Raw genomic sequence first — 26,910 nt, 5'->3', positions numbered from 1 at the left:
CATTTCCGTAGGTTGTTAATGGCTTATTTGTTTAGTCTGGTGTCTGGGAGGAGATGAGATGCTGGAAGGGAGGCAGCCACCTTTACCAGTTGCATTTATCCCACCCAGAGGTTTAGTCCAAGGTTGCTGAACCTCAGAGCTGTTGACATTTGGGTCTGGGTAATTCTTTTCTTTGGGGCCTGCCTTATGCATCGTAGGATGTTGAGCAGCATCCCAGCATCTACCCACAAGCTGCTAGTAGCACTGCCTCTCCCTGCCATCACAACCAAAAATGTCCCCAGACATTGCCAAATGTCCCCTGAGTGGAAACATCATCATCCCAGTTGAGAACCACTGACTTAGTCTCAGCACTGGCCTCGTCGCCCCATACTCTTTCTTCTTCCCATGTTACACTTCCCTGTAATTTTTTTTTCAGGTTTTTTTTTTCTTTTTTTTTTAAATTAAAGTTAATAGATCCCAAGGAATGTTATATTAAAAAAAAAACAAAAAACCATAAGAGGTTCCCATATAACCCACTCCCCACTCCTGACCACATCATTTTTGTAAATTGTATTTTTTTGAAGATATATACATCACACAAAAAATGTTACATTAAAAAATATAAGAGGTTCCTGTATATCCCCCATCCCTATGCTTCTTCATCCCATGAATTCCTCCTCATCTCTCCCTGTTCAGCCTTGTTATGCCATTGCCACGTCCCCATTGTAATTTGTAAATTTCTCTGCCAGCCTATTCCCTTCACCAACCCCAAAACCATGACCACCATTTCCTAAGCCTGACCCAGGGCTTCATACCTAATTCTCCCAGACAACCCCTGAGGCAATATCATTCCCCGCTCTTCAGCTGAGAATACACTGGCAAAAAAGAATAACAGTGAGCAAGTGGTACCAGGATTCATGGCCCCGTAGCTGATGATCCTAACCCTATTCCTTAACGTCTCAATTACAGGGGGCCTGGGGCTTGCTTTTGTGAAGGGCCCTCTCTCCCACCCAGACCCTGAACTTTTCACAAGCACCACTAGCTACCGTGTCCCAAGTACTCTAGGCAGTGCCTAGCAACACAGATGCTTTCCAAAGTCCAGCCCAAGAGTTAAGTCTTCGGTCAGCTTGAATCTGCCCACACGCAGCGCCCGCCTCCCCCTGCAGTGGCTGCTAATATTGGCAGTGCAGTGCAGGTGGCCGTCCCTGAGTCCTTGTAACCCAGTGCCGTCTCTCCTTCTAGTGGTGGCAGGTCGAGAAAGTGAACCCTATCAAGCTGTATGAAGAGAACAAAGTCATCGCAGGGTTTTCCCTTCTAAACCTGCTCTTCAAACAGGGCCGTGCGGGCCTCATTCGGAGCGTGGTGGACAAGCTCGTGGGGCTCTACCGCCAGAAGAAGATCAAGCCCGTGGTGGACTCCTTGTGGGCCCTGGAGGAGGTAAGAATGCTGGTTTCCCCGGCAAGTAACCTCCTTGGCTTAGGCCAGGGATGCCTGGGCAGCCAGATACGATCTTAAACTAAATGATTTTGCTCTGTTTGTTTTCATCGAGGATAGTGGTTTGAATTTGTGGAAGGCTTTACGTTATCTAGCGGTCCTCATACCATGTGCCTTGGTATATGCTGGGTGTGTCATGACTCCTTCCTGGGTGGGCCACCCAATTTGCATCACAGTGTAAAATCCACCTGGGTTAAAAGAGAGCCTTCACGTTGTTGTGTGGTCTCGTATATTGTTGCCTTTTGCCTATTTAAGAGATCCTGGTCAGGGTGAACAGTGGCTCAGAGCTGAAATGATTTGTGCGCTAACCCTAAAGGCTTTGGGCCCTGCGAGCCGTTGTTAGCTGTCATGAAGGGTATTGTAGTTTTGCTGAGTTGTTGAGTTCAGTGTTGCACTGAGTCTTCTCTTTAAGTGATCTGCCAAAAGCTCTGGTATTTGAAAACGTTCCTTGGGCAAAAAAGATTAAGAACCTTTAATGTGACTGTTTAGGATACTGAAGCATGAACTGGTTCTGTTGATTCAAATGGGTCTTGCTAGGAGGAGATCAGGTTTAGGAAATCAAGAACAGACAATGTCTGGGTATTTGGGAAGTAACCTATGGTAGCGGCCCACAAGGATAAAATGAAGAGAACTGGCTTCAGTTTCAGGAGGCATTTCACTGAGGAATCCTTCTAAGTCAGGGTTTTATAACCCAGGGAACCATGAATCCCCTGAAAAAAAAAATTTACAAACACATGGGATTGTGTAGTTTTGCGTTTTTTCATGGGTGAGATGCCTTAGAGTATAGTCCTTTTTATGCTTTTCGGGGTCATGGACACTTTTGACAAATCTAACAACACTAAGTTCTATGGAACAGAATGTGGCTGTCCTCCTAGTTTTGAGGCTGAAACAGACTAAGTTGGCCAAAATCCAATGACTTCTCTATGCACAGAAATTCCCCCAAAAGTTATTTTAGGGTCACTGTGTCAAATAGGGCTGGTCCATAATACATGGACCAGAAGCGTGCCTATATATGCCTCTCTGACATCACTAAAATATTTTGTTTCACTTTGCAAAAGTAGTACATGCTCATTATATGAAATTCATAAATTAACCAAAAGGAGAATATAAACCATGAGTCCACATCCCGAAGATTAACATTTTAGTTAGCATAATGTTAACATTTTGGTTTGCTTTCTTCCCATCTTTTTTCCATTGCAGATGCTTGCTGTGATTCAATTTATTACTAAATCAAATCAGATAATCATGTATGCCTTCTGTTGTGTAATTTCTAAGATGGTTGGCCTATTGTTATAATTTCCTTGAAAATGTTTTTAATTTAAAGAGTCTAATGTCCATATGGTGCATACCACACTATCTCTGGAAAAGGGAAGGGCTAGACTGCCTCATTACTGGGTTCTCAGTGTCAGGGAAGAGAGAAAACTGAGAATAGTCAAGACCACAGCTAAGAGATTAATTTGTCCATGGGGCAGAGAAGGGGACTTATAATCAAATTCAGTGCCAAAGGGACCCATGAAACCCAAGAGGGCCCCTGTAGGCCCAATGAGTCCTTGAAGCAATGGGACTTTCTACCATGGTGATAGTAATCCAGTCACCAAATATTTATGGAATAGCCACTATGTGTCCAGCATTGTTCAGAGGCTGGGGATACAGTGGGGAGCAGTTGGCCAGTCCCTGGCCCTCATGGAGCTTATCTTTGGGGTGAGGATGGAGAGGATGGATGAGGATGGAGAGGCAGACAAAACTAAAGTGAACAAAATAAGCAGGGTATTTCCACGTGTGATAAGTGCTTGGAAGAGAATAAGTTTTCCCCCTAATCATGCCCATTGAAATTTGAAACCACAGATGTGCCATGTACGTCTTTATGTGCAGTTTGTTGTAGACATAAAAAGAATAAGATTTTTTGTATACTCTAAGAGCAGCTTTTCACCCCTTTGGGGATGATTTTGCTCCCCTTGAGAATACATGCCATAGAGTGACTGTAGAGAAGGACGGGTTTTCCGAGGAGGTGTCATTTGAGCTGGGACATGAAGGAGTCAACAAGCTAGAATAGGAGCATTCCAGGCAGAGACCCTCAAAGGAAAGGGACGAGGAAGGAAAGGTCTCAGTGGATTCGTTGAAGGGACACGTGGCCAGTTCTCTGGATCACTGCAGACCACGGGAGGAAGGGTGCCAGTAAGCCTGAAAAGGTCAGCAGGGCCAGATGGAAATTTGAATTTTGCTCTAAGTATTATGGGAGGCCACTGAAGAAGGGTCAGAGAGGAAGTGCCACTGTCAAGAGCTGAACTAAGTGGGAGAGCACCGAGCTGCCGGATGTCAAGGTGATCAATTAAGATGACAAGCCGAAATGAAAGTAACAGTCAAGGCTTTAGTCATTTACTGAGATAGTCTAAGCAGGAGGCTGAAGGGGAGAAAGCACCAGCTCCCCGATTCCATTTTCTACATGGAACGGTGCTGGGAGAGGGTCAGATGCATGAGTGCAGATGTGGGGTTGTCTCACTACCAAGGGAGATCTGAACAAAAGACTCCAGCCCTTTTATGCACCTGGGAGTGCAGGAGAGGGGGAAAGGTCAGGAGTAGAAAAGGAGTGAGTACAGATTCAGAATGCAGAAAAGTATCTTCCAATTCCTTTCCTTCATTCTCCCTGTAAAGACAATCAGGACCGCTCTAATCGAGGCTGGACTCCCTGACTGGTCCCTCATTTCCTGATTGTCCCTCTCCCATGCATTCTCTGCTCGAGAGAGTGGACTCATTGATAGCTAACCCAGATCATGTTCCACCCTGCTTAAAACCCTCCCATGGCTTCACAGGCCACCTGGAATATAGTCTAAAGTTCTTACCGTTGCAGGGCCCTGCCCAGTCTAACCTCACTTTGTCTGCCTTGCCTCTTCCAAGTTTCAGCAACATGCATGTTTTTGATCCTTGAATCCACCCAAACCTTTCTAGCCGCAAGCCTTTGAACCTGTTGCTTCTTCCATTTTAAAACTTCCCTTCCTCCTCATTGTTCGTGTCTCAGCTTCGAGGTGACCTCTACACAGAGGCCTCCCTACTTGCCCTCTTGAAAGTAGCATCCCCCATAGCCACTCTTGCCAGGGTCATTCTCTCCCTTGACCCAGGTTGATGTTCTTCATTGCGCTTATCACTGGTTGGGATTATCCTGTTCGTTTATTTTTTAACTTATTTAGAGTTATGTCTCCCCTCCATCAGAATCTAAACCCTATGTGAAGAAAGACCTTGACCCTACTGTTCAAGGCCCTGGTACCTGGCAGAATAGATGCTGAATAAATTACTATTATCTCAGTGAATTAATGAATCCATGAACACACAGGAAAATAACTACTTGGATATTTTTTATGTTTAACAATAAATATGGGTTGAATGAATGAAAGAATGAAGAAATGCACAAACAAATATACTGAAAGAAGAAATTATTACTTTAAGACAGGTCTCTCCAACTGAGCACTTTTGGCATTTTCGGATGAAAAGTTCTTTGTTGTAGAAGACTGCCATGTGCACTGTAGGATGTTCAGAAGCACCCCTGGCTTCTACCTACTGGGCGCCAGTAGCAACTGCCTTCTCGGTTGTGACATTGTCAACTGCCCCTTAAGGGGTGGGGGTAAAATCGCCTGTGGCTGAGCACCGTTACTTTAAAAGAAGCCATATATGGATGCCAGTCACTAACAAGACAAAGGCGTAATGGATCCTCATAGCAGGCTAGTCCTCCACCAAGGGAAGACAGACGGCTGTGGCATGTTTGCCAACAAAAGCTTCCACGGCTACTCATCGGTAACACCCACCAACTTGCGGAGGGTTCTTTTCTGCAGTATTTACAGACACCTGTTTAGAGCTGCAGTAGGGCCAAGCTCAGCTGTTTATCAAGCCCACGCAGCCCTTCTGGGCTGGAAGAGAGCATAGCATGCGTATTGCTTGTAGACCTCAGGAGGAGCACTATAATAATTTTTCCCCTCCACTTCAGTAAATGATTACACAAAATTGCTTTTCAGGCCAACTCTTAACTTCATCTGTAGAATAGAAAACCTGTAGGGATTAAAACGAAATTTTCTCAGGCTCTCTGAGCCCTCAAACTAGAAGATTTAATAATTTCAGAAACTGTTAGGGTTTCTTTTCAGTCATCCATCTTTGACTTTATTATAAATTTAATACACAAAGCTGTGCGGGTCCACTGCAGCATTGCAGCATCAGCTTTGCCGCCAGATACTGAAAGTGCAGCTGAACATTAGGTTGGGGGAAAAGTTGACCTCTCTACACAGTTACAAGGTAGGAAGGAATGAAAAATAATTACTTTTTTTTTTTTTTTTTTGAGGTACTGGGGCCAGGGATTGAACTCAGGACCTCATATGTGGGAAGCCGGTGCTCAACCACTGAGCCACACGGGCTCCCTTAACCACTTGAGCCACATCCAGTCCCCCTTACACTTTTCGAATCTAGCTGCTGGGACATTCTTGAGTACCTTCTCTGTGCTAGTACTATTTTAGAGTATAAAGTCTACAGAAGAATTAGACAACATGTTCACTGTCCTTGAGTTTATGATTTAGTTGCTGAGACAAAACTAAGACACAAGTGGAGAATAACACAGTGTTACTTATGTGACTAGGGTATGAACTGCAGGTACAACTGGAATTTGGGAAATAATGAGATATGTAAAAATGAGTGTTTAGAGATGGTTTCTAGAATGAGGTGGTGCTTGGGTAGAATTGGAAAGATAGAAATTATTTGGCTAATATTGGGGTAAAAAAAAAGACATTACAAGCAGGAGGGATGGTGTGAACAAAATCACAGACACAAGTGTGAATATATAGGGTCGATGGGGTAGAGAGAGAAGTCTGAGCTAACCAAAGCAGAGTTTGCTTGGTGAGGCAAAGAAATGAGTTTGGTTTGTTCGATGGAGTCAAATCATGGGGACCTTCACTGCCAGGCAGAGGAGTCTAGTTTGAAATTCTAACCAAGGGGATTGCTGTTAGAGAAAGTAGCCCAAAGGGCGTGGAACTGTTCAGTCTCTCAATTCCCTGAGGCCCACCCTGGCCCCAAGTATGGTCACTGGAAAGATGTGTGCCTGGAATAAATGTAGCTAAGGGCTCTGATTAAAAATACCTTCACTCATCTGCCATTTAACGTTGCACAGAGAGCTACCTGGAGATCATGGCAATTTTTAAAATCCACTTAAGGCATTATCTGTAGCACTTGGCACCATTATTTACATAAAGGTCTATGACTGCACTGTCCAATATAGAAGCCCTTAGCCATATGTGGATATTTCATTTTAATTTCATTAAAATTAGATAAAATTAAAAATTCTCTTTCTCAGTTGCACTAATTACTGAAGTGTTCAGTTGTTACATGTGACTAGCGGCTACCATATGGGACAGGGAAGATATAGAAGAGCATTCCTATAACTGCAGAAGGTTTTATTGGAGCTGGTCTATCAGATAATGTCATCTTTCAGTTTAAAGGTAGGGAAAAAACAGCCTCCCCCAGCAATCTGACATGATAATCTTTTATGAAATTATGTTAATTATGCCCTTACTTTTATTTCTTTTTTTTCTTGTCTATAGGGAAGTTTATTGCTAAAGTGTCCCTAATCCCTCATTATGTGTTCCCTGCATTTTTTTTTTTTAATCTCGTTGCATCATCATCTTTTTGGTGCGGTTGCTGTGCTGTGCAGGGGCCTGTACCTGTCTGTGCTGCACAGGTCTGGGACACCTTTTTTCTTTTTCTTTTTTTTTTAAAGATTTATTTGTATTTATTTCTCGACTCCAGGAACCGATCCTGGGACCTTCCGGAGTAGGAGAGAAGCGATCATTCTTTTGTGCCACCTCAGCTCCCTGATCTACTGTGTCTCCCATTGTCTCTCCTCCATGACTCTTTGTTGCGTCATCTTGCTGCACCAGCTGTCTGCGTGGGTCAGCTCTCCTATGTGGGGCAGTACTCTGCGCAGGCCAGCACTCCCTATAGGACAGCACTCCACATGGGCCAGGTCACCCCATGGGCCAGCTTGCCTTCACCAGGAGGCCCTGGGCATCGAACCCTGGACCTCCTATATGTTGGATGGGAGCCCAGTTGCATCCGCTTCTCACCCTCCTGCATTTTTATCTTAGAGATAAAGTGAGTTGCCCAAGATCACACAGTTAGTACTTGACAAAGCTGACATTCAGACCTAGACAGCCTGGCTCCGCATCCATGCACTTAACCTCTGTACTATGGAGAGAAGAGGCCTGAGCCGAACCCAAAGACGAGCAGAGGACAAGGTGTCCACAGACAGGCCAGTGGTGAGGGGACCACTTTGGCCATCTGACAGGTCATTAGTGTCAGCTGCTGCTGACAGGTAAGAAAGTACCTAGAGAAAAGCCTTGGACTTTGACCGGGTGGTCATTGTTGACCTTTCAAAAAAGTAGTTTCGGGAGCGTGATGAGGGCAGAAGTCTGACTGTAGCAGATCAGGAAGGGAACGTGTGGGTAGGACAAGCTGACCACCAGCATAGGCCTCACAGTTGGCACTGAACAGAACAGCTGCCTGGAAAATTGCCAGGAGGTGCAGCATCAAGAGAAGGGCAGTTTAGAAAGTGATTGCCCAGGGCTGGGGGTAGCGGGAGGTTGGAGGGAAATGGGGAATGACTGCTCATGGGCTACAGGGTTTCTTTTATTTTTGAGTGATGAAAATGTTCTAAAATTGATGGTGATAATTGTTGTGCAACTCTGTGAATAGACAAAAAAACCATTGAATTATACTGCTGCAAACGAGCTCAGCGATAGGTTGGCTCAAAGGGAAGGCAACATAGAACTTTACAAAATAAAGGACAGAGAGAAAGACACAAGAGAGGAGATAAAGGTGGGGCCAGAGGAGTCACAGCTTCTGGAACTGAGAGCCTTGACCCTAGTTTCCGCCTCATATTTATTGGAAACTACCAAGCAGCTTTTTGCTATCTGAACTGCAACATCATTTACAGTAACAGGGAACAACAGCAACATCTATAATAAGGCAACATCTACAAGAGAACAGGTGAAACTCTTTTTCCCACATTGTGTGATGAATTATATAGTATGTGAATTATATCTCAGTAAAAGTGAAATGTCTATCATATATCATATATATGTGTATATGTATATACAGAGAGAGAGAAGGCTGTTTAAGTTTGGATGAAGGGGATTTAGGAGATGAAGGAGGCATAATGTGGGAAGTTCTGAACCCTGGCTGCAGTCCACACTAATATCCCAACTGAAGGGCCTTGGAAACCTACTCGGCCTGGTCTACTCTGCCTTGTTTCAAATGAGGAAACAGGCCTCAGAAATGACTTCTGTTTGCTTTATGTTCTTAACCTTTGTTTTTTCCTTTCCTGCCATATCTCCCTTTCTGTCAAGTGAAATCCTAGGATTTCCAGTTCAACGTAATTTTGCCCTTCTGTCCACACACACATTTTCCCAGCATGCCCAGACATGTGTGTTTTCTGTAGCTCTAACACATCAGCATCTTCCTTCTGTGTACCTGCCCTCAACCCAGCTCTGAGCTATCAACTAGATCGAACAAATCAAGACACAGCTCTGACTCAGTTTATTCTTCCATGGCTGGCGGAATAATGGCCCCCAAAGATGCTCACATCCTAATCCCTGAAACCTGTGACTGTGACATTATATAGCAAAAGGACTTTGTGGATGTGCTTAGCTGAGGATCTTGAGAAGGACAATTTGCCTGGGTTATCTGGATGAACCGAAAGTAATCACAAGGGTCTTTATAAGAGGAAGGCAGAAGGGTCAAAGCCAGAAATGATGTGACCATGAAAGCAGGGGGAGAAAAAGCAAATGTAATGAGGGACTATGAGCTAAGAAATGAGGGTAGCCTATAGAAGCTAGAACAGTCAAGAAACTGATTCTGCCCTGGAGCGTCTGGAAGGGACATAACCCTGCAGATACCTTGATTTTGGCTAGTGAGACCCATTGCAGCCTGTGATCCAGGACTATAAGAAAGTAATATTTTTTGTTTGTTTGTTTCTGTTTGTTTTAAGCCAATAAGTTTGTGGTCATTTGTTACTGCATCAACTTGAAACTAATACATTATCCTTTCAACAAATGCCAGGTGGAGTGCCTGGCTACTGTGTGTCAAGCTGGGCTTTGAAAACACACTTGCAAATGAGAAGACCTGCATCTGCCCTCAAGGAGCAGCCAGTATGGAAAATGAACAGCCAGACACTTCCATAAGCAGGAAGCAAATGCTGAAGGAAAAGAGTTGGGTGGGAGCATGAGCTGGGCATGAGCTAGGCAGCCTGGACAAAGGCCGAGGAGCCAGAGGCAGGCAGTGAGCAGGCACGTTCAAGTACACAGGGAAAGCTCCATCCAGATTGAGCATGGAGTGATGGGGAGGCTGGGGAGGGAGACCTTGAGAGGAGATACCTCATGTTCCACCTGTTCATCCCTCCCCCTCCCTTCTGAACCCTGGCAGCCACGATCTTTATATAAATATTACAAATTCTTCCCTTAACCCAAGATTATAACTACAATAACAATAAATTTACTTTGGTCCATGATTACCACCCCCCCTCCCCCCATATGTTCCACCCTCAGTCTTGAGGGATTTGGGATGATGTCCACTCTGACTGCTTCAGGGCAAGAGGGGTCATAGATAGTATGGGACAGAGAGAAGGAATTGTTTTGCTTGCAGTTGTAGATACATCTTGTTTTCTGGAATGGGACATGACCATCATCACTGTTTTGTTGGTTGTCCAGGGCAAGCCCAAAGAACTGGAGTGTAGGAGTTGACCGCAACTCTGCTGGAATTCCTTGGTTATCTGTTAGTTAGGCCTAGGGATGGTTTTGAGCCCAAAGACATCCTCAACATTCTTCCTCTTGCCATAAACCCAACCCTAAGTTAAGAATTCCTGCTTTTGGGTCCCCCACGCTTACGTCCCTTGTTGACTTGCTTATGGACAATCAGCTGTGAAAGAAGGGGGTTAATAATGTTCAAAGGGTGCTTGGCAGAGAGGAAGTTCTCAGTTTTTACTATTATTGCTACAGTGTGTTGAAAACATATCCCCCGAGTTGAGATCTTTGAGAGCAGGGAGTCCCAGCAAGGTGCCAAGAAGAACACAGGATGTGCCAGGCAAGCTGTCCAGGGCCTTAGGGCACTCCTTGCCACCAGCCTGGTGCAAGCTCTGCCTCCTGCCTCTAACTAGAAACAGTCTCATCCACACCATAGCACAAGCTCTGCCTCCTGCCTCTAACTAGAAACAGTCTCATCCACACCATAGCACAGTGTGTTGCAGGAGTAGGCATATTCTCAGCTCAATGCTCATTGTTACATGTCTGGGAGTTTAGCTCTTAATATATTTGAGTTAAGAAGGAATCAATCACTCTTGTCCTCACGCCTGTCACTGGGCTGAAAATAATCACAAAACTGGATTTCCTTCTGAGCCAGGGAAGGAGGCAAGGCAGGCTGCTCTTGGCTATGTTTTTAAAAGATCTGGGCAAAGATGGTGCTGCTTCCGAAAGCTAGAAATGTCTGTTTACTTGTTTGCCCTCCAAGTTGATGGAGGAATCACTTAATATGTCTTATTTACAAGATGGTGCCAGAAAGAATGTTTTGAAGTATTTTCCAAGGTAACTGTGTTGCAGACAAGATTAACTTGCAGATTAGAATGTGCATTTAAATCTGAGAATGCCTGAATGAAGGTCATATGCTGGCAGGTAAGCCTGCTGTGGTAATTGCTTCCACTTTCATCTTCTGGAAATGGGGACACTACCAGGTTCCCTGTTATCTCAAAGGATTTTGTGATTATCATGCAGTCGCTTGAGTTTGTGTGTTGAACCCCTCATAAACTGTAAACCACTCTGCAAATACACAGTGTATTTTCCTGTGCAGGAGCAACTCCGTTCTGGGGGTATAAGCACCTGGAAATGGCATTGAAGGATTGCCTTTCTCAGCCCTACACTTTCCTGCCCGTTCAGCGAGCACTTCATTTTTCTGAGCCTCATTATCTTCATCTATAAAATAAGAATAACTGAGTCTACTTCCCAGGACAGCTGTGGGAATCAAATAAAATCCAAGTGAATATTTTGTGAATAGTGTAGGGCTGAAAAGACAAAATTTAGCCTAAGACTCAAAGGGGCAGCTTCCAGAGCAGGACCCAATCCTTCTCCCTCCACTTATGGCTTTAGGTCCTTGGAAAAGCTAATGCCACTTCTTTTGGAGCTTCGCTTTCTTCATCTGTGAAGTGGGCATGATAATGGTGCCTCCCCTATGGGGTGGTGTTGAAAACTTGAAGGGGCAGTGCTTGGAAATCTCCCAGGGTACGAAGGCACACGCTCTGTACAAGGCAGCCTCTGTACTTACCCTTGGGTGGGGCAGGATGGACGGACCCCATCTTCCTTACGTCTTGCAGTTAAACCTCCAAGGGCTGGTTTCCCCCTTGATTTCCAGCTCTCACATTTGCCACTGCCACAATGATCACAAGCTTACCAGTGCCCTTTCTTTATGCTTTTGTTCCTTTACAAGGGCATTCGGGGGAGCTACTTTATGGAACAGAAGCTCTTAGCAGTACAAACGATAAACACACGTTTGTGTTTGGATTCCTCCACTCTTTCAACCAACATAGTCTCTGACTACCAAACTCTTAGTTCATTTAGGGTGCTGCTGCCAGGGAAGTGCCATGCTCTGGTTAATCATTTAATAAACTCTAAGCCAGCAGGGGCTGTGGAGCCCTAGACAAATGGCAAAGCAACATTAGTGGCTAAAGTTTGATATTTACTGAAGCCAGACCTCCAGCTGAGCACTTTATATGTGTTATCTCATCTAGTCACAGCAATCCTGGAAGGAACTACTACTTCCCATTGCACAGATGAGGAACTGGGGCTTGGAGAGAGGGTTAATTGACCTGGCAAGTTCACAAAGCCAGGAAGAGGTAAAACCAAGGCTGCACCCTTAGGTGGCTCTCTCCTGAAGCTGTGCTCATAGTCACCAGCTCAAACCCCTACTTGTTTTGACCACCTTGTCCCACGTCCCTGCTTGCACACATCCAGATTCAGTGTGTGGGGGGAATGGTTTTCAAGATCTTGGATCATCAGTTCCTAACTTTGATGATTACAGTAAACATGATTTGCATCTCAAGCCTTGGTTTTCTATATCTGTAAAATGGAGATGATGATCCTTTCTCTTCCTGCTAGTTTTAAAGTTTGTTTTAAAGAGTTCAGCCCACACAGGTTGGGTAGGTAATGCACCCTTACATTGTTTCCTTCTTTCCACTTCTCTTCCAAAGCATGTATTTTTTGATAACTTCCCAAGTATATTTCTCATGCACCATCATTCAGCTGATTTGCTCAACAAACGTCAGTTGGGTGAGGATGGGATGTGCTGATCCCGCCTTGTTCCCATCCTTGGAATCAGACAGCCATGTGATCCTCACCTCAGCACTCTGAGATTGGTGTTGTTATCCCCAAGTTTCAGATGGGAAGACTGAGGTAAGGAACCCTGATGTCTCTTCCAAGACACATATAGCTCCAAGTAACAACACAAATTCCCTTGACTCCAAGGACAGTGTTTGAGCCTCACCACCTCCCCTTCCACCTTATCCAATGGCTACAAATTATGATCTAGCTAGGCTCGAATTTTACTGCATTCTTATTTGTTGGTGATTGGACATACTGCAAATGAGCCCCTTCTCTGTCCAAGCTACTGCATGCAAGGCCATGCTGGAAAGGGTAGAGGTGACACTCCAAGGGGTAACACCCCACCACATACATTCTATTTGCACAGCATTTAATTGCCTCTTTGGAGATCCCCATAGTAAACCCACAGAGGTAGGACAGGTGCCATTATACAACCATTATACAGATTTTTAAAATTGAGGAGGCAATTTGCAAAAGATAGTAGAGCCAGGAATCCAAGGCAGGCTGCTTATGTGTATGTATGTGTTATATTTATGAGTTCATATATGTTTTTGTCTGCATATATGTGTTTGTGTGGGTGCTTTGCTTATGGGCTTGTTTTGCTTTATTTCCTCCAACCTAAATGTTTTATTTCAATTTAAAATTTTAATTATAGATCTGCAGCAGATATATATAACATTTAACCATATAGCCACAGAAAATAGAAAAAAATCACCAGTAATTGTGCCACCCTAAACACAGCCACTCTTACTGATTTAATGCATCTCATTGTCAACTTTCTTCCCATGTATCCTTTTTCTCTCCACAGTTACAACTGCATGTGCCCCAGGTCCCCTCGTGAGCTTGTCTAGGCACTTGGAATCAGGAGTAGGTATGATGCTAGTTTAAAGAAGAACATGGGGTCAGGGCAAAATTGAGGAGGTGTTTGCTTTGGACCAGCATTGTCAGTAGAGCAAGGGGGAAGGACTACCTTTACTTCCAAATTCAAGGCTGTGGAAGCATCAAGTTTGAAGTGATAGCCAAGAGGTTCAGAGATGGGGGCTGAACATTATGAATGTTGTGAATGTAGAACCAAGGTGGTGAGGGGTGGGTGTGTCCTGGCTTACCTTTCATTCAGTGTTTGATGAAGTATCTGATCTTGTTCCTCTATGTTGCTTCATAGTCATAGAATCACTGGAAAGTGCCCTTACCTGAGTTCTAGCAAATACTTGTGCCAGAATGTCTTGCTCATTCTCCTACCATAAACAAATTCAGATAAGGGATGGCAGACTCCGTGGCTTGCCAGCCATCAGCACTCCCTCCCAAGCAGATGTTACCAGTCGACTCGGTCTTTTCTGTCGCATCCATCATCAGGGCTTTCTCAGCGCAGCACTCCAGCCCCCACTCCCACTGAGTCAGAGTGGCTGTGGGCAAGTCCCCGTACCTGACCGCACTATATCTTGACCAGTGTCTAGCGTGACATGAGTGGGTTGAGCAGAGAGGAGCACCTTGACATCTGGTTCTCTCTGGGATGTTCTTGTCCTTGCCATTAATGTCATTTATGGTTTGCTGAGAAAGGTGCAACCTTAACAGGCATTTGTGAAAACTGCTGTCAGGCACAATTTTTAAGTCCAAAGCCATTCACAATTTTCCTAACTCTGGCTAGTGGGCATTTTGCTAATGCATTTTTAAATAATATAAACCCCAGCTATGTGAGGTCATTCCGTGTTTTCTATTGAAACCATCCAAATCCCTTGTGTATATTTATATAATTTCCTAAAATTCTCTTTATTAACAAACAAGAAAGCATAGGCAACCATAGACCTTAGTGGCCAGTGAGTTCATTTTATTCACTTTCCTTTTTCTTTTGTTCTAATCCATTAAAAAGTAGCAGGAGACCATGGATGAAATAAGAAACCCGTGCTAATAGTCACTGCTGAGTAATTAACCTCACCTGTGTATGTCAGGGACCGTTAGTGAATTGGGTTATTAATATAATTCATCCCATTACCATAAAAACATTGCATAATTATCTCAATAGATGACAAGGCATTTGATGAAATTCAACATCTGTTTTTTTATTCAGTCTGTAATAACTGAGCCATGAGAATTTTTCTTTCTTAGCCTGATAAATGCCTTAAAATGGATTTTAAAATTAAGATGCCAAACAATATTCGGTTTAATGAAAAAGTACAAGATCCTGAACAGGCTACACAAGATTAAGGTGGCCCCTATCAGAAGTGCCCAGCAAAAAAGAAATGAAAAATAAATATAGCAAATGAATAAAAAAGGTAATGCCTTGTACTCTTGACGTAGGTAATGCTTTTAATGAGTGGCATTCCCATTTTTAAAAAGTGTCCTTAAGAATGATGTTCCTTTGTTTCTAATGCACATCTCCGGGGTCTGGTCTCAGATCTGCCAAGTAATAAAAGGCTGGCAAGAAACTTACCTCAATTAACTAGAATTTGCTACCTGTAAATTTTGTGTGAATTACAACAGATAGATAGTAAGCATGCAGAGAATATGATATTCATCCCTGTTGGGTAAGATCAACCTTTGATTTACTTTCTTTTATTTGATTCTCTTCCTGTTGGAATCCAAGGCTCAAAAATGCATTTCCCTCATAAAATATGTAATATAGGCTCTCTGAGCTTGAGTTTCTCTGAGAGTGAAAATTAAAGTTTTTAGCAATTTCAATAGATAATAAAATTAATAATAGCTCTACTATTTATCAAAGACCTGTCCCAAGCCAAGCATTGGACTGGACTGGAGTATACAAAGATGGGGAATAAAACACAGACCCAAATAATCTTGCAGAGGAATCAGGGAGAGCCACCATATCTAGTCTCTGCAATTTGATTGGTTGGCAGTTAGCTTGGATATTTCTCTTTTTATAAACAATCATGTAATGTCACTTGATTAGCATATAACAGAATAACTATATCCTCCCATTACAAGAAAAGTGTAACATTTATATCACTCTTTGTTTATTTCTAGTGTTACTGAACTGCCTTCCTTTTTCATTAAAGGCACTCATGGTTTGTCAATGTGGTTTATCTGTTCTAAGGTTTGGTTTAATTAAATCCTACCTTATTTATTACAGTTCTTAGTTTTAACATTCCCTTTGGCTTATTGCTTTCCTTAATTCCTAAATTCCCTAGGAAGAGACTTAAATTAATCCTTCCTTTCTTTCATTTCTAACAAATATAAGAATTTTGGATAAAGAAGTATCCTTTAAGTATTGTTTTGGCTGCTATGGATTCCTTCCCTGACTTTAAGAAAATATTTTTTCCAACATCCATGCAGTTACACTTAATAGTTTTTCATTTATTCCTAAAATAACTTGCGTTTATTGAGCACCTATTATTTACCAAACCCAAAGCTGGGCCCTGTGGAGACAGAAGGGTCAGGTGCCTTTGAAAAGAATACCAGCTGGTGGTGAAGTACAAGTATCAACAGACAAATTATAGTGTTGCAAGCTCAATAAGGAGATAGATTCATAAGATGTACTACTGGCAAATAAGAGGAATTCCACTCTGTTCTACATGCTTAGGAGAGAGCCTTACAAACAGTCCCTTACCTCTTGGTGTATTGGACTTTATTTGTATACCTCTTGTTAACAATTTATGAAGAACATTAAATGTTTTAGGTGCTCCAAATGTTGAAATAATTTTCTTAGACCTACAAAATTAAAGTTAACATTAAATTTGTGACATGACTTCATTATCTTTAAAGAAGAAAAGGATTTGAGACAAAATCAAGAAAGAAAAACCAGCAACTAAGATAGAACATTTGAAGTTATTCTTACTTCCCTTTCCTTTTTGCCAAGATTCTCAACTTGTTTTTTGAGTTTAAAGATTTGACAGGGAGGTTTCTTCGGGTCTTCCATGGAGGAAGCTGCTGAGAGCAAATGTTCTCTGCTACGAGGCCATTTTCCTGTTCAGATCCATTTTTCTAACATGCTTTTCCTGCTTCTGGTTTCCAGTTGGCCACCATTTATCAGTGCCTTCTGTTGTTCCTATTATTCAAAGGATGACTTTCTTTGTTCTGTTTTCTCAGTTGGCAGACTTCACTTCTTCATCATTCTCTGTTTATGCCATTAGATGCAATTTCAGTTTGTTGTGTTATGGTATTGTCCCTTAATACTTTGAAAATATGAGTCACTCTCTGTAACTTTCATCTTCTATGTTTATACTTCCTCTAAAGTATTTTTAAGCTTATCCCTGGCCTGCAGTGATGAGAAAAGTGCCTTTAAAAAATTGTTGTTATTGGCAGTATTTAATGTACCCCTCATTGACATGCTAAGTATATTATTGGATGTAGGAGCTGTGGGCATATGTTTACTGTGGGTTTCATTCTGTTTTGTATTTCCTTGCTTGTTTTTTGAGTTTCCTCTCACTGCCCCTTGTGTTTTTTTTTGGGTGACCATAAGGAATTCACTTCACCACCTTCCCCCCAACAATGAGGGTTGAATGAATGACTCTTCCCAAATGTGCCAGACAGTTCTTTAAAGTGTTTTCCTCATTCACTCATCAGAAAGTTTATTGATACCTCTCTGTGCTAGGGGATATTCTAAAGTGTGGAAAACAAATCCCTACTGTCTTAAGGGTCTAGAATCTATAAGGAGAGATATTGATATGTAAATACCTCAATTACAGTACAATGTCATGAGTGCTGTCAAAGGATTCCCCTGGGGGGAAAGCACGATGAATTGTGGGGAAAACCGAGCCGGAGCTCAACAAGGAGCTCTCACTTGACCTGGGTCTCTGTTGATAGGCCACCCCCTGCTGGTAAGTGTGGTTATCACAGAAGGACAGTCATGTGATTGATAGAAATTTGTCAACAGACTCAGAGGATGCCTTAGTCTGGGTTCTCCTCAAAGCAGAGCCTGAGATACAAGTTTATATGCAGAAGCGTATTGGAGAGATGATCTCAGGGAGGAAAAGTGAGGGATGAGGAAAGCATTCAAGAAATGAGGGAAGTATGTGTTATCAGAGGTGGCTACTGCTATCAGTGACTGGGGCTTCATACCCTGGGAAGCTAGGAAATGCATCTCACAACTGTCTTCCTGGGAAACATAAGGGGGAAGCATTTGTAAGTGCCTGTCATTCTCATCGGTCCAGGGTGACCCCCTAGGCACTGACTCCCCCATACTTCTGAGCTATGCATGCATGCCACTAGGCTCTCCAGACTTGCATGAGAGAGCCTCGGGGTAAAGCAAAGGTATAGGCAGGGCCCAAGGCACTGTCAGCTTGCACCTGCACAAAGCTGGTCAAAGGCTGTGTGGAACTGGTCTCAGCAGAAGTAGTTTGAGTATGAAGTGGGGCCAAGAAGATGTAAAGTCCTGTACAAGAGGTATCTGATGCAGCAAATATAAACTTTCTTCAATGGAATGAGACATAGAGGCCTATAAAGATGGTTATACCTTGCAGGAAGCAGCAAAACAAACAAACCAAAGCTCCCAAACAGAGGCATATGCAGTGATGTGCTGGCAAATGTTTTAACAACTGGCCCTGAAATGTGGCATTTGCCAGTTTCCATGGTATGAATTCTCCTACAATGTCCAATATCAAGTTATCCACATGGCATCACTAAATATGCAGTTAAGAAGAGGTGCGCCCATCAGCCCTTGGATCTAGCTCCACTGGTACACATTTCCTGGTCCCAAGTCTCGTGGGATTGGTTGATAATACCATCACTTGGGGAGTGGATGTCACCAGGTATAGAACTCCTGTTGCTAGTCTCCCTTGTGGAGAAGCTCTGACTGGCTGTGTGCCTGCTTGGCCTGACCTGGCACAGTATAACTGGGGAGGGGAGGGCGCAACATCAGAACATTCTGGAATGTTTACTATGAGTCTGCATAGGTTAAAAAAAAAAAAAAAAGATGAGTATCCATGCAGAATCTCTTTCCGTAGCCTCAGGCTTCAGGCCTGCCTAAGTTCCATGTCTGCGTAATTCTTTAAGTCTCTGTTTGGCTGTTATTTCTTCAGATACCCGCCTCCCAGCTCAGTTCCATCCATGTGCTTCCCTGTACTTCCAACACTGAGATAAAATTGCCTTTTTATTGTCTATATTCCCCACCAGATGATAAGCTTCCAAACAGGAGGGGCAGGCATCATGTTCGGTTTTATATTCCCAGCACTTAATTCACCAGCTCAGTGCCCGAAAACTCATAAATAGCAGTTCTCCTCCTCCTCTCTTCCTCAGGGAGGAGTGCTGAGTGAACATGAAGTGCTGTGTCAGCCCCTGAGCTGGGCAGTTTAGGTCTATTGAAAGGGAAACCCCATAGCTATGTTTCTTACCATCAACGGTTTTAGTGCCCATTTGGAGAGTGCACTTATAAAAGCATAAAGTAGCAATGAAAGATTGCAATAACAGTTCCATGCAACAATAGAAGACCCATCATAAGGCTCTCCGTGATTAATTGCCAAATAAAATCTCCCAGATAAAAGGAGCTGTTGGAATTCAGAAAAAACAGCCAAGAACACTGCCTGAACCTGCAGAAGGGTAGGCAGTCATCAGTCATCATCTGACAGCCATGATCTTTCAAAGGCTTAAAATAAGAAAAGGAGAGCAGAATTGAGAGAGAAAAAATCTTTCCATGCCTCGATACTGCCTCTGCCCAACAACCCAGGCCTGCCAGCTCGCCCTCCTGCTACCTCCTTCTGATAGCAGCTCCTACGGGAACACCTCAACTCTTTTAAAGAATACAATTTGAAACCACTCACCAAGAATTGTCAGCAGCAAAATTGCTAGAAAAGGTCAATCTTAGGAGATTCCTTTTTCTGATCTATTTGAGAAAATAGGAGTAACCAGTAAGATGACATTCAATGAGAGTAGGATAGGGAATAGGAATCTTCTTTGCAAGCATGTATATTCTTCCCATAAAGGAAAAAAAAAGGATACCTAAGATCTTAGTGGATTCTCTGGGGCTCCAACTAGGGCCCCAGTATGAAATGTGGATGCATGGATAACATAACTGCTTCAAGGAAAGGGAAAGGGAACACTTGGGCGATGGGAGTTTCTCTCAAAGGGAGAGTTCAGAGATTTCCAGATAATACTTCTCAGGTGTGTTTCACAGACATGAATCCCAGTGATTTTGGAAATTCAGCATGCAATAGCCTTTCTTAAGAATATATTATACGTTGTGGCATTTTCGAGGCTCTGAGAAGTCCTGTATTAAAGATCCCTTAATGCTAGTTAAATTACCATTTCCCAAAGTTGTTAGCATATTATTATTACTATTACTACTCCTACTACTCCTACTACTACTAGTTTACATTTCTTGAGCACATACTAAATACCAGGAACTGTACTAAGTACTTTATAAGCATTTTACATTGAACCCTTACAACTATATAAAATGCAATTTCTCTCTCCATATTCTTTTCCAGGCTCAACCAGCAAAAGAACAATCCAGATGTCTTAAGTCTCTGAGAAATAAATTTAACAAGTAATTTGAAAATTATAGGTTCAAATAAAAGATGCAAAAATCATGATTATAAATGAGTATAACTATGTTAGATTGAGGAAATGGCTTTTCATATATTCCCAGATAGAGCCCACCAAGGAGGTGTTGATTTCATGTAGCTGTATGACTTGCCTATGGTGTCCAAATATCCCTATGGCTCTTAGGATGACTTTTGTTTGAGGCTTTGTTTACTGTAGCAGTTTGTGAAATCTGCATAAATGTAGCCTCCAGAGTGATCTCCTGACTCTCTTTGAAATCTCGTAGCCATAAAACTTAATTTTATTTAATATTTCCCCCTTTTGATCAAGGTCTTTCTCCAAATGCATCACTGATTTACACTTGGTATAATTCCTTGGCACCAGGGAGGCTCATCCCTGGGAGTCATGTCCCATGGTCAGGGAAAGCAATGAGTATATTTGCAGAGTTTGGCTTAGAGAGAGGCCACACTTGAACAACAAGGAGGTTTTCAGGAGGTAACACTCAAGCATTAATTATAATTAGGCTTCATTTCATTATTACAGGATAAGTTTCGTAGGTACAAGCTTTACAGCTGAGAGCTTATTAGCAATGTTTTGTAGTTTTCTGTTTACAAGTCCTTTACATCCTTGGTTATGTTTATTTCTTGATATTTGATTCTTTTTGTAGCTATTGTAAATGAATTTTTTTTCTTGATTTCTTCTTCTGAGTGTTCATTGCTAGTATATAGAAACACTACTGATTTTGGGGTGTTGACTTAAACTCTGCTACTTGCTGAATTCATTTATATTAGCCCTAGAAGCTATGTTGTGGATTTTTCAGGATTTTCTGCACTTAGGATTATGCTATCTGCAAAGAGGGAAGTTTTCGTCTTCCTTTCCAATTTGGGAGTCTTATTTCTTTTTCTTACCTGACTTCTCTAGCTAGAATTTCCAGTCAATGTTGAATAGCAGTGATGATGGTGGGCATCCATCTTTGTCTTGTTCCAGATCTTACAGGGAAAGCTTTCAGTCTTTCACCATGAAGTATGATGTTAGCTGTGGGTTTTCCATATATGCCCTTTATCATAAGGAAGTTTCCTTTTATTCCTAGTTTTCTAAGTGTTTTTGTCAAGAAGTGGTGCTGGATTTTGTTAGATGTCTTTTCTGCATCAGTCAAGACCATGTGGGTTTCTTTTTTCCTTCATTCTGTTAAGGTTGCTTATTATCTTAATTGATTTTCTTTTGTTGAACCACCCTTTCATACCAAGGATAATCCCACTTAATCATGGTGTATAATTATTTTTATGTACTGTTGGATTTGGTTTGCTAGTATTTTGTTGAAGATTTCTGCATCTATATTCATAAGTAATATTGGTCTGTAATTTTCTTTTCTTGTGGTATCTTTCTCTGACTTTTGTATGAGGGTGATATTGCCCTCATAGAATGAGTTTAGGTAGTGTTCCTTCTTCTTTTTTTTAAGATTTTGAGCAAGATTGGTGTTAATTCTTCTTGGAATATTTTATTTTTATTTATTTTATTTATTCTCTTCCCACCCCCTCCCCAGTTGTCTGCTCTCTGTGTCCATTCACTGTGTGTTTGTCTGTGACCACTTCTATCCTTATCAGCAGCACCGGGGATCTGCGTTTCTTTTTTTTTTTTTTTAAGATTTATTTATTTATTTATTTTTCTCCCCTCCCCCACCGCAGTTGACTGGTCTCTGTGTCTATTTTGCTGCGTCATCTTCTTTTGTCCACTTCTGTTGTTGTTAGCGGCATGGGAATCTGTGTCTCTTTTTGTTGCATCATCTTGCTGTGTCAGCTCTCTGTGTGTGTGGCACCATTCTTAGGCAGGCTGCACTTTCTTTGGCACTGGGCAGCTCTCCTTATGGGGTGCACTCCTTGCATGTGGGGCTCACCTACGCAGGGAATACCCCTGCGTGGTACAGCACTCCTTGTGCGCATCAGCACTGCTCATGGGCCAGCTCCACATGGGTCAAGGAGGCCCGGGGTTTGAACTGCGGACCTCCCATGTGGTAGACAGATGCCCTAACCACTGAGCCAAGTGCGCTTCCTTGTTTTTCTTTTTGTTGAATCGCCTTGCAGTGTAAGCTCTCCGTGTGTACAGTGCTGTTCTTGGGCAGGCTGCACTTTCTTTCACGCTGGGCGGCTCTCCTTACAGGGCTCACTCCTCTAAGTGGGGCTCCCCTACGCGGAGGACACCCCTCCATGGCAGGGCACTCCTTGTGCGCATCAGCACTGCACATGGGCCAGCTCCACATGGGTCAAGGAGGCCCGGGGTTTGAACCTTGGACCTCCCATGTGGTAGGCAGATGCCCTATCCATTGGGCCAAGTCCACTTTCCTCTTCTAAGAATATTTGGTAAAATTCCCTAGTGAAATCATTTGGTCTTAGACTTTTCTTTGTTGGGAGTTTTTATTTTTACTGCTTCAATCTCTTTACAAATCAATCTTTTGATTTGCTGAGATCTTCTATTTCTTCTTGAATCAGTGCAGGTAGTTTGTGTGTTTCTAGGACTTTATCCATTTTATCTAGGTTATCTAATTTGTTGGCATACAGTGGTTCATATCCTCTTATAGTCCTTTTTATTTCTGTGGTTTCAATAGTAATCCCTTTTCATTTCTGATTTTAGTCATTTGTATCCTCTCTCTTTTTTTCTTTGTTAAGTCTAGCTAAGGGTTTGTTAATTTTATTGATCTTTTCAAAGAACCAATTTTTTTTATTGATTCAGTTTTTTAATTCTCTATTTCATTTATCTCCATTCTAACTTTTTTTTCTCCTTCCTTTTGCTCTCTTTGGGTTTTGTTTGCTCTTCTTTTCCTAGTTCTTCCAGTTTTGAAAAAAATCTTTCTTCATTGTTAACATAAGCATTTAGAGCTACAAATTTCCCTCTCAGCATTGTCTTTGCTGTATCCCATATGTTTTATTTTCATTTTCCTTCACCTCAAGATATTTCCTAATTTCCCTGTGATTTCCTTTTCAACCTATTGGCTGCTTAAGAGAAGCGTTGTTTAATTTCCACATATTTGTGAAATTTCCATTTCTACCTGTTATTGTGGTTGGAGGAGATACATTGTATGATTCTAATTTTTTTAAAAAATTTTTATGAGGCTTGTTTTGTGACCTGAGATACAGTCTATCCTGAAGAATGATCCATGTTTACTGTAAAAGAACATATATTCTGTTGGTGGTGGTGAAGTGTTCTTTATGTGTCTGTCAGGTCTAGTTGGTTTAGAGTATCATTCAAGTCTTCCATATCCTTATTGGTCTTCTATCTTGATGTTCTAACCATTATTGAAAGTGGTGTATTAAGGTTTATTACTATTAATGTAGAACCATCTATTTCTCCCCTAAAATCTGTCAGTATTTGCTCCATGTATTTCAGGGATCTGCTGTAAGTTGCATATGTATTCATAATTATTATGTCTTCTTGTTGAATTGACCCCTTTAATAGTATATGATGACCCCAGCTCTCTTATACTTACTTCTTGCATGGCATATATTTTTTCCATTCTTTCACTTTCAGCATACATGTATCTTTGAATTTAAGGTGAGTTCTCTTGGAGACAGCATATAATTGGGTCATGCTGTTTTAATCCATTCTGTCAATCTCTGCCTTTTCACTGGCAAGTTTAATCCACTAACGTTAAAAGTCACTACTGATAATACAGGACTTTATTCTGCCATTTTGATATTTAGTCTTTGTAAGTCTTATATCTTTTTTGTCCCTCAAATCTTCTGTTACCATTACTTTCAAATTTATTTGAATTTTATATTGTACCATATTGAGTCCCTTCTCATTTCTATCTGGATATATTTTTCATCTGTTTTCCTTGTGGTTATCATGGGGTTACAATTTAACATCCTAAATAGATAACAATCTGATTTGATACCAACTTAAATTCTATAGCATTCACATACACTGTTCCTATACCTTTCAGTGCCCCCACTGTTTATAGTACTTATTACAAATTATATCTTTGTATATTGTGTGTCCAAAACCACGGATTTATCATTACTTTTTATACATTTACTTTTTAGCACTTGTAGGAAGTGAGAAGTGGAGTTACATACCAGAAAATACAATATAATAGTACTGACACTTATAATTACTCAAATGGTTACCTTTACCATAGGTCTTTATTTCTTTGTTTTTTAATTATTATTTTTTTAAATTTCTCCCTACCCTATCATTTGTGCTTGCTGTCTGCTTGCTGTGTCCATTCTCTGTGTGTCCTTCTGTGTCTGCTTGTCTTTTCTTTAGATGGCACCAAGAACTGATCCTGGGGCCTTCTGGAATGGGAGAGAGACATTCAATCACTTTGCCACCTCAGCTCCCTGGTCTGCTGTGTCTCTTATTGTCTCTACTCCGTATCTCTTTTGTTGCATCATCTTGCTGTGCTCACTGTCTGCATGGGCCAGCATTTCGTGCAGGCCAGCATTTCTGTGCAGGCTAGCATTCCACGCAGGCCAGCACTTGGCATAGGCCAGCTCTCTACTTGGGCCAGCTTGCCACATCAGCCAGCTTGCCTTCACCAGGATGCCCTAGGAATTGAACCCTGGACCTTCCATATGGTAGATGGAAGCCTGATAGCTTGAGCCACATCAGCTTTCCTGAGGTCTTTATTTCCTTTATGTCCTTTCCTTTCAATCTGAAAAATTCCCTTTAGCATTGCTTTTAGGGCAGGTTTAGTGGTGATGAAATCCCTCAGCTTTTGTTTATCTGTGAATGCCTTAATCTCTCCCTCATTTTTGAAAGCAAGTCTTGCCCCATAACCAATTTTTGGTTGGAAGTTGTTTTCTTTCAGTACTTTTAAGTATTTCAAACCACTGCCTTCTTGCCTCCAGCCTGACTCATCTCAATTATCTTTTCTTTGAGTTCACTGATTCTTTCTTCTTCCAGCTCTAATCTGCTCTTGAAACCCTCCAGGGAATTTTTTATTTCAGTTATTGTGGTCTTCAACTTCAGTAGTTCCATTTGGTTCTTTTTAAATTTTCTTTTTTTTTTTTTTTTTTTTTAAGATTTATTTATTTATTTAATTTCCCCCCCTCCCCTGGTTGTCTGTTCTTGGTGTCTATTTGCTGCGTCTTGTTTCTTTGTCTGCTTTTGTTTCTTTGTCCGCTTCTGTTGTCATCAGCGGCACAGGAAGTGTGGGTGGCGCCATTCCTGGGCAGGCTGCACTTTCTTTTCACGCTGGGCGGCTCTCCTCACGGGCGCACTCCTGGCGCGTGGGGCTCCCCCACGCGGGGGACACCCTTGCGTGGCACGGCACTCCTTGCGCGCATCAGCGCTGCGCATAGCCAGCTCCACACGGGTCAAGGAGGCCCGGGGTTTGAACCGCGGACCTCCCATATGGTAGACGGACGCCCTAACCACTGGGCCAAAGTCCGTTTCCCTAAATTTTCTATCTCTATTGAGATTCTCATATTATTCATTTATTGTTTTCTTGATGTCCTTTAGTTCTTTCTCTGTATTTTCATTCATCTCCTTGGGCAAATTTAACATCATTTTTTAAAGTCTTTGTCCAGTATTTCCATTCTCTTTCTAGTCCAATGCAAGCAGACATTTGACCCCACAAAGTGTCAAACCCATGCTTGTCAAAGTCATTTCTGGCCCCTACACTATTAAGACTCTCAGTCCTCATCTTCTTGATATACTGACCACTCCCCCTACAATGATACTTCTTCACTTGGCTTCTAGGAAACTCCTCATCCTTTGTTTTCATTCTGCCTTACTGGCTGTTTCCTCTTAGTCTCCACTAAGGGATTTTCCTCTTCTCCCTTCTTCATGTTAATGTGTCTCAGGGCTCAGTCCTTGGGAGTTACTTCTGAGACATGTTAACAACTGGACTGGACTGGGATGTTCCCTGAAGTAGCTGGAAGAAGATATGATTCATGGAGTAAGCGCATATCTTAAGAAAGGAAACAGGCCAGAGATGACCAAGACAATATTGGTTATCAGATCCAAAGGTAAGTCTGAGGTCATAATTAGAATCAATATTAGAAAACTAAGAATACAACAAATTTTGGAATGTAAGGTAGATGAAGTGGAAGGTTCAAGACCATGTCTTTGAACCTCAGGAGGATGCTGAGGGCTTCTTCTCCTTAGCGAAATTGTTATGCAGTACCAATATTAACTGAGAAAATGCCTAAGGTTGCCTTATTTTCTCAAGCTCTTTGGTTATCTGCTCATTTAAAAACTAAAGCCACTCACACAAAAAGTATTGAGAGAGCTTTCACTGCACCCAAAAATTATGTTAAACCCTCTGAATTACATATAGTTGCAGTGATGTGCTGGAGCTGGTACATTCTAGCTCATAAGAGCCAGTTGTAAATTTTTCAAGAATATTGTGATCTAGTGATTAAACAAAGCCATTATTAATAAATTAAATTAATTCACAATTAAATATTAAAAACCAAGGTGACAAATAGTCAAAAGTCATCACTTTTATTTTACTACATTTGATTGTCATCTATACCTTTGAGATTATTTACATTTATTATATCTCTATGGTAGAAGTACTATATAATGCTATGCTACCATGCATTGCTTCCTGTATTAGTCAGCCAAAGGGGTGCTGATGCAGAATACCAGAAATCTGTTGGCTTCTATAAAGGGTATT

The 26,910-nt window shown here is 41.9% G+C and overlaps 1 protein-coding gene across 1 annotated transcript in view; it reads left to right on the top strand.

The window, feature by feature from the left end:
* Positions 1 to 26,910, top strand: part of VAT1L (vesicle amine transport 1 like) — a 181,433-nt gene that overhangs the window by 94,994 nt on the left and 59,529 nt on the right. Inside the window, exon 7 of the mRNA XM_058279672.2 lies at positions 1,222 to 1,416. Within this exon, the coding sequence (XP_058135655.1) occupies positions 1,222 to 1,416 (195 nt within the window). The remainder of the gene's footprint in view (positions 1 to 1,221; positions 1,417 to 26,910) is intronic.

Source organism: Dasypus novemcinctus, chromosome 18 (assembly GCF_030445035.2).
Source record: "Dasypus novemcinctus isolate mDasNov1 chromosome 18, mDasNov1.1.hap2, whole genome shotgun sequence".
In the NCBI taxonomy this organism is placed as follows: domain Eukaryota; kingdom Metazoa; phylum Chordata; class Mammalia; order Cingulata; family Dasypodidae; genus Dasypus; species Dasypus novemcinctus.
The sequence above is the reverse complement of the archived record's forward strand: the minus strand, read 5'-3'. Positions and strand labels throughout refer to the sequence as shown.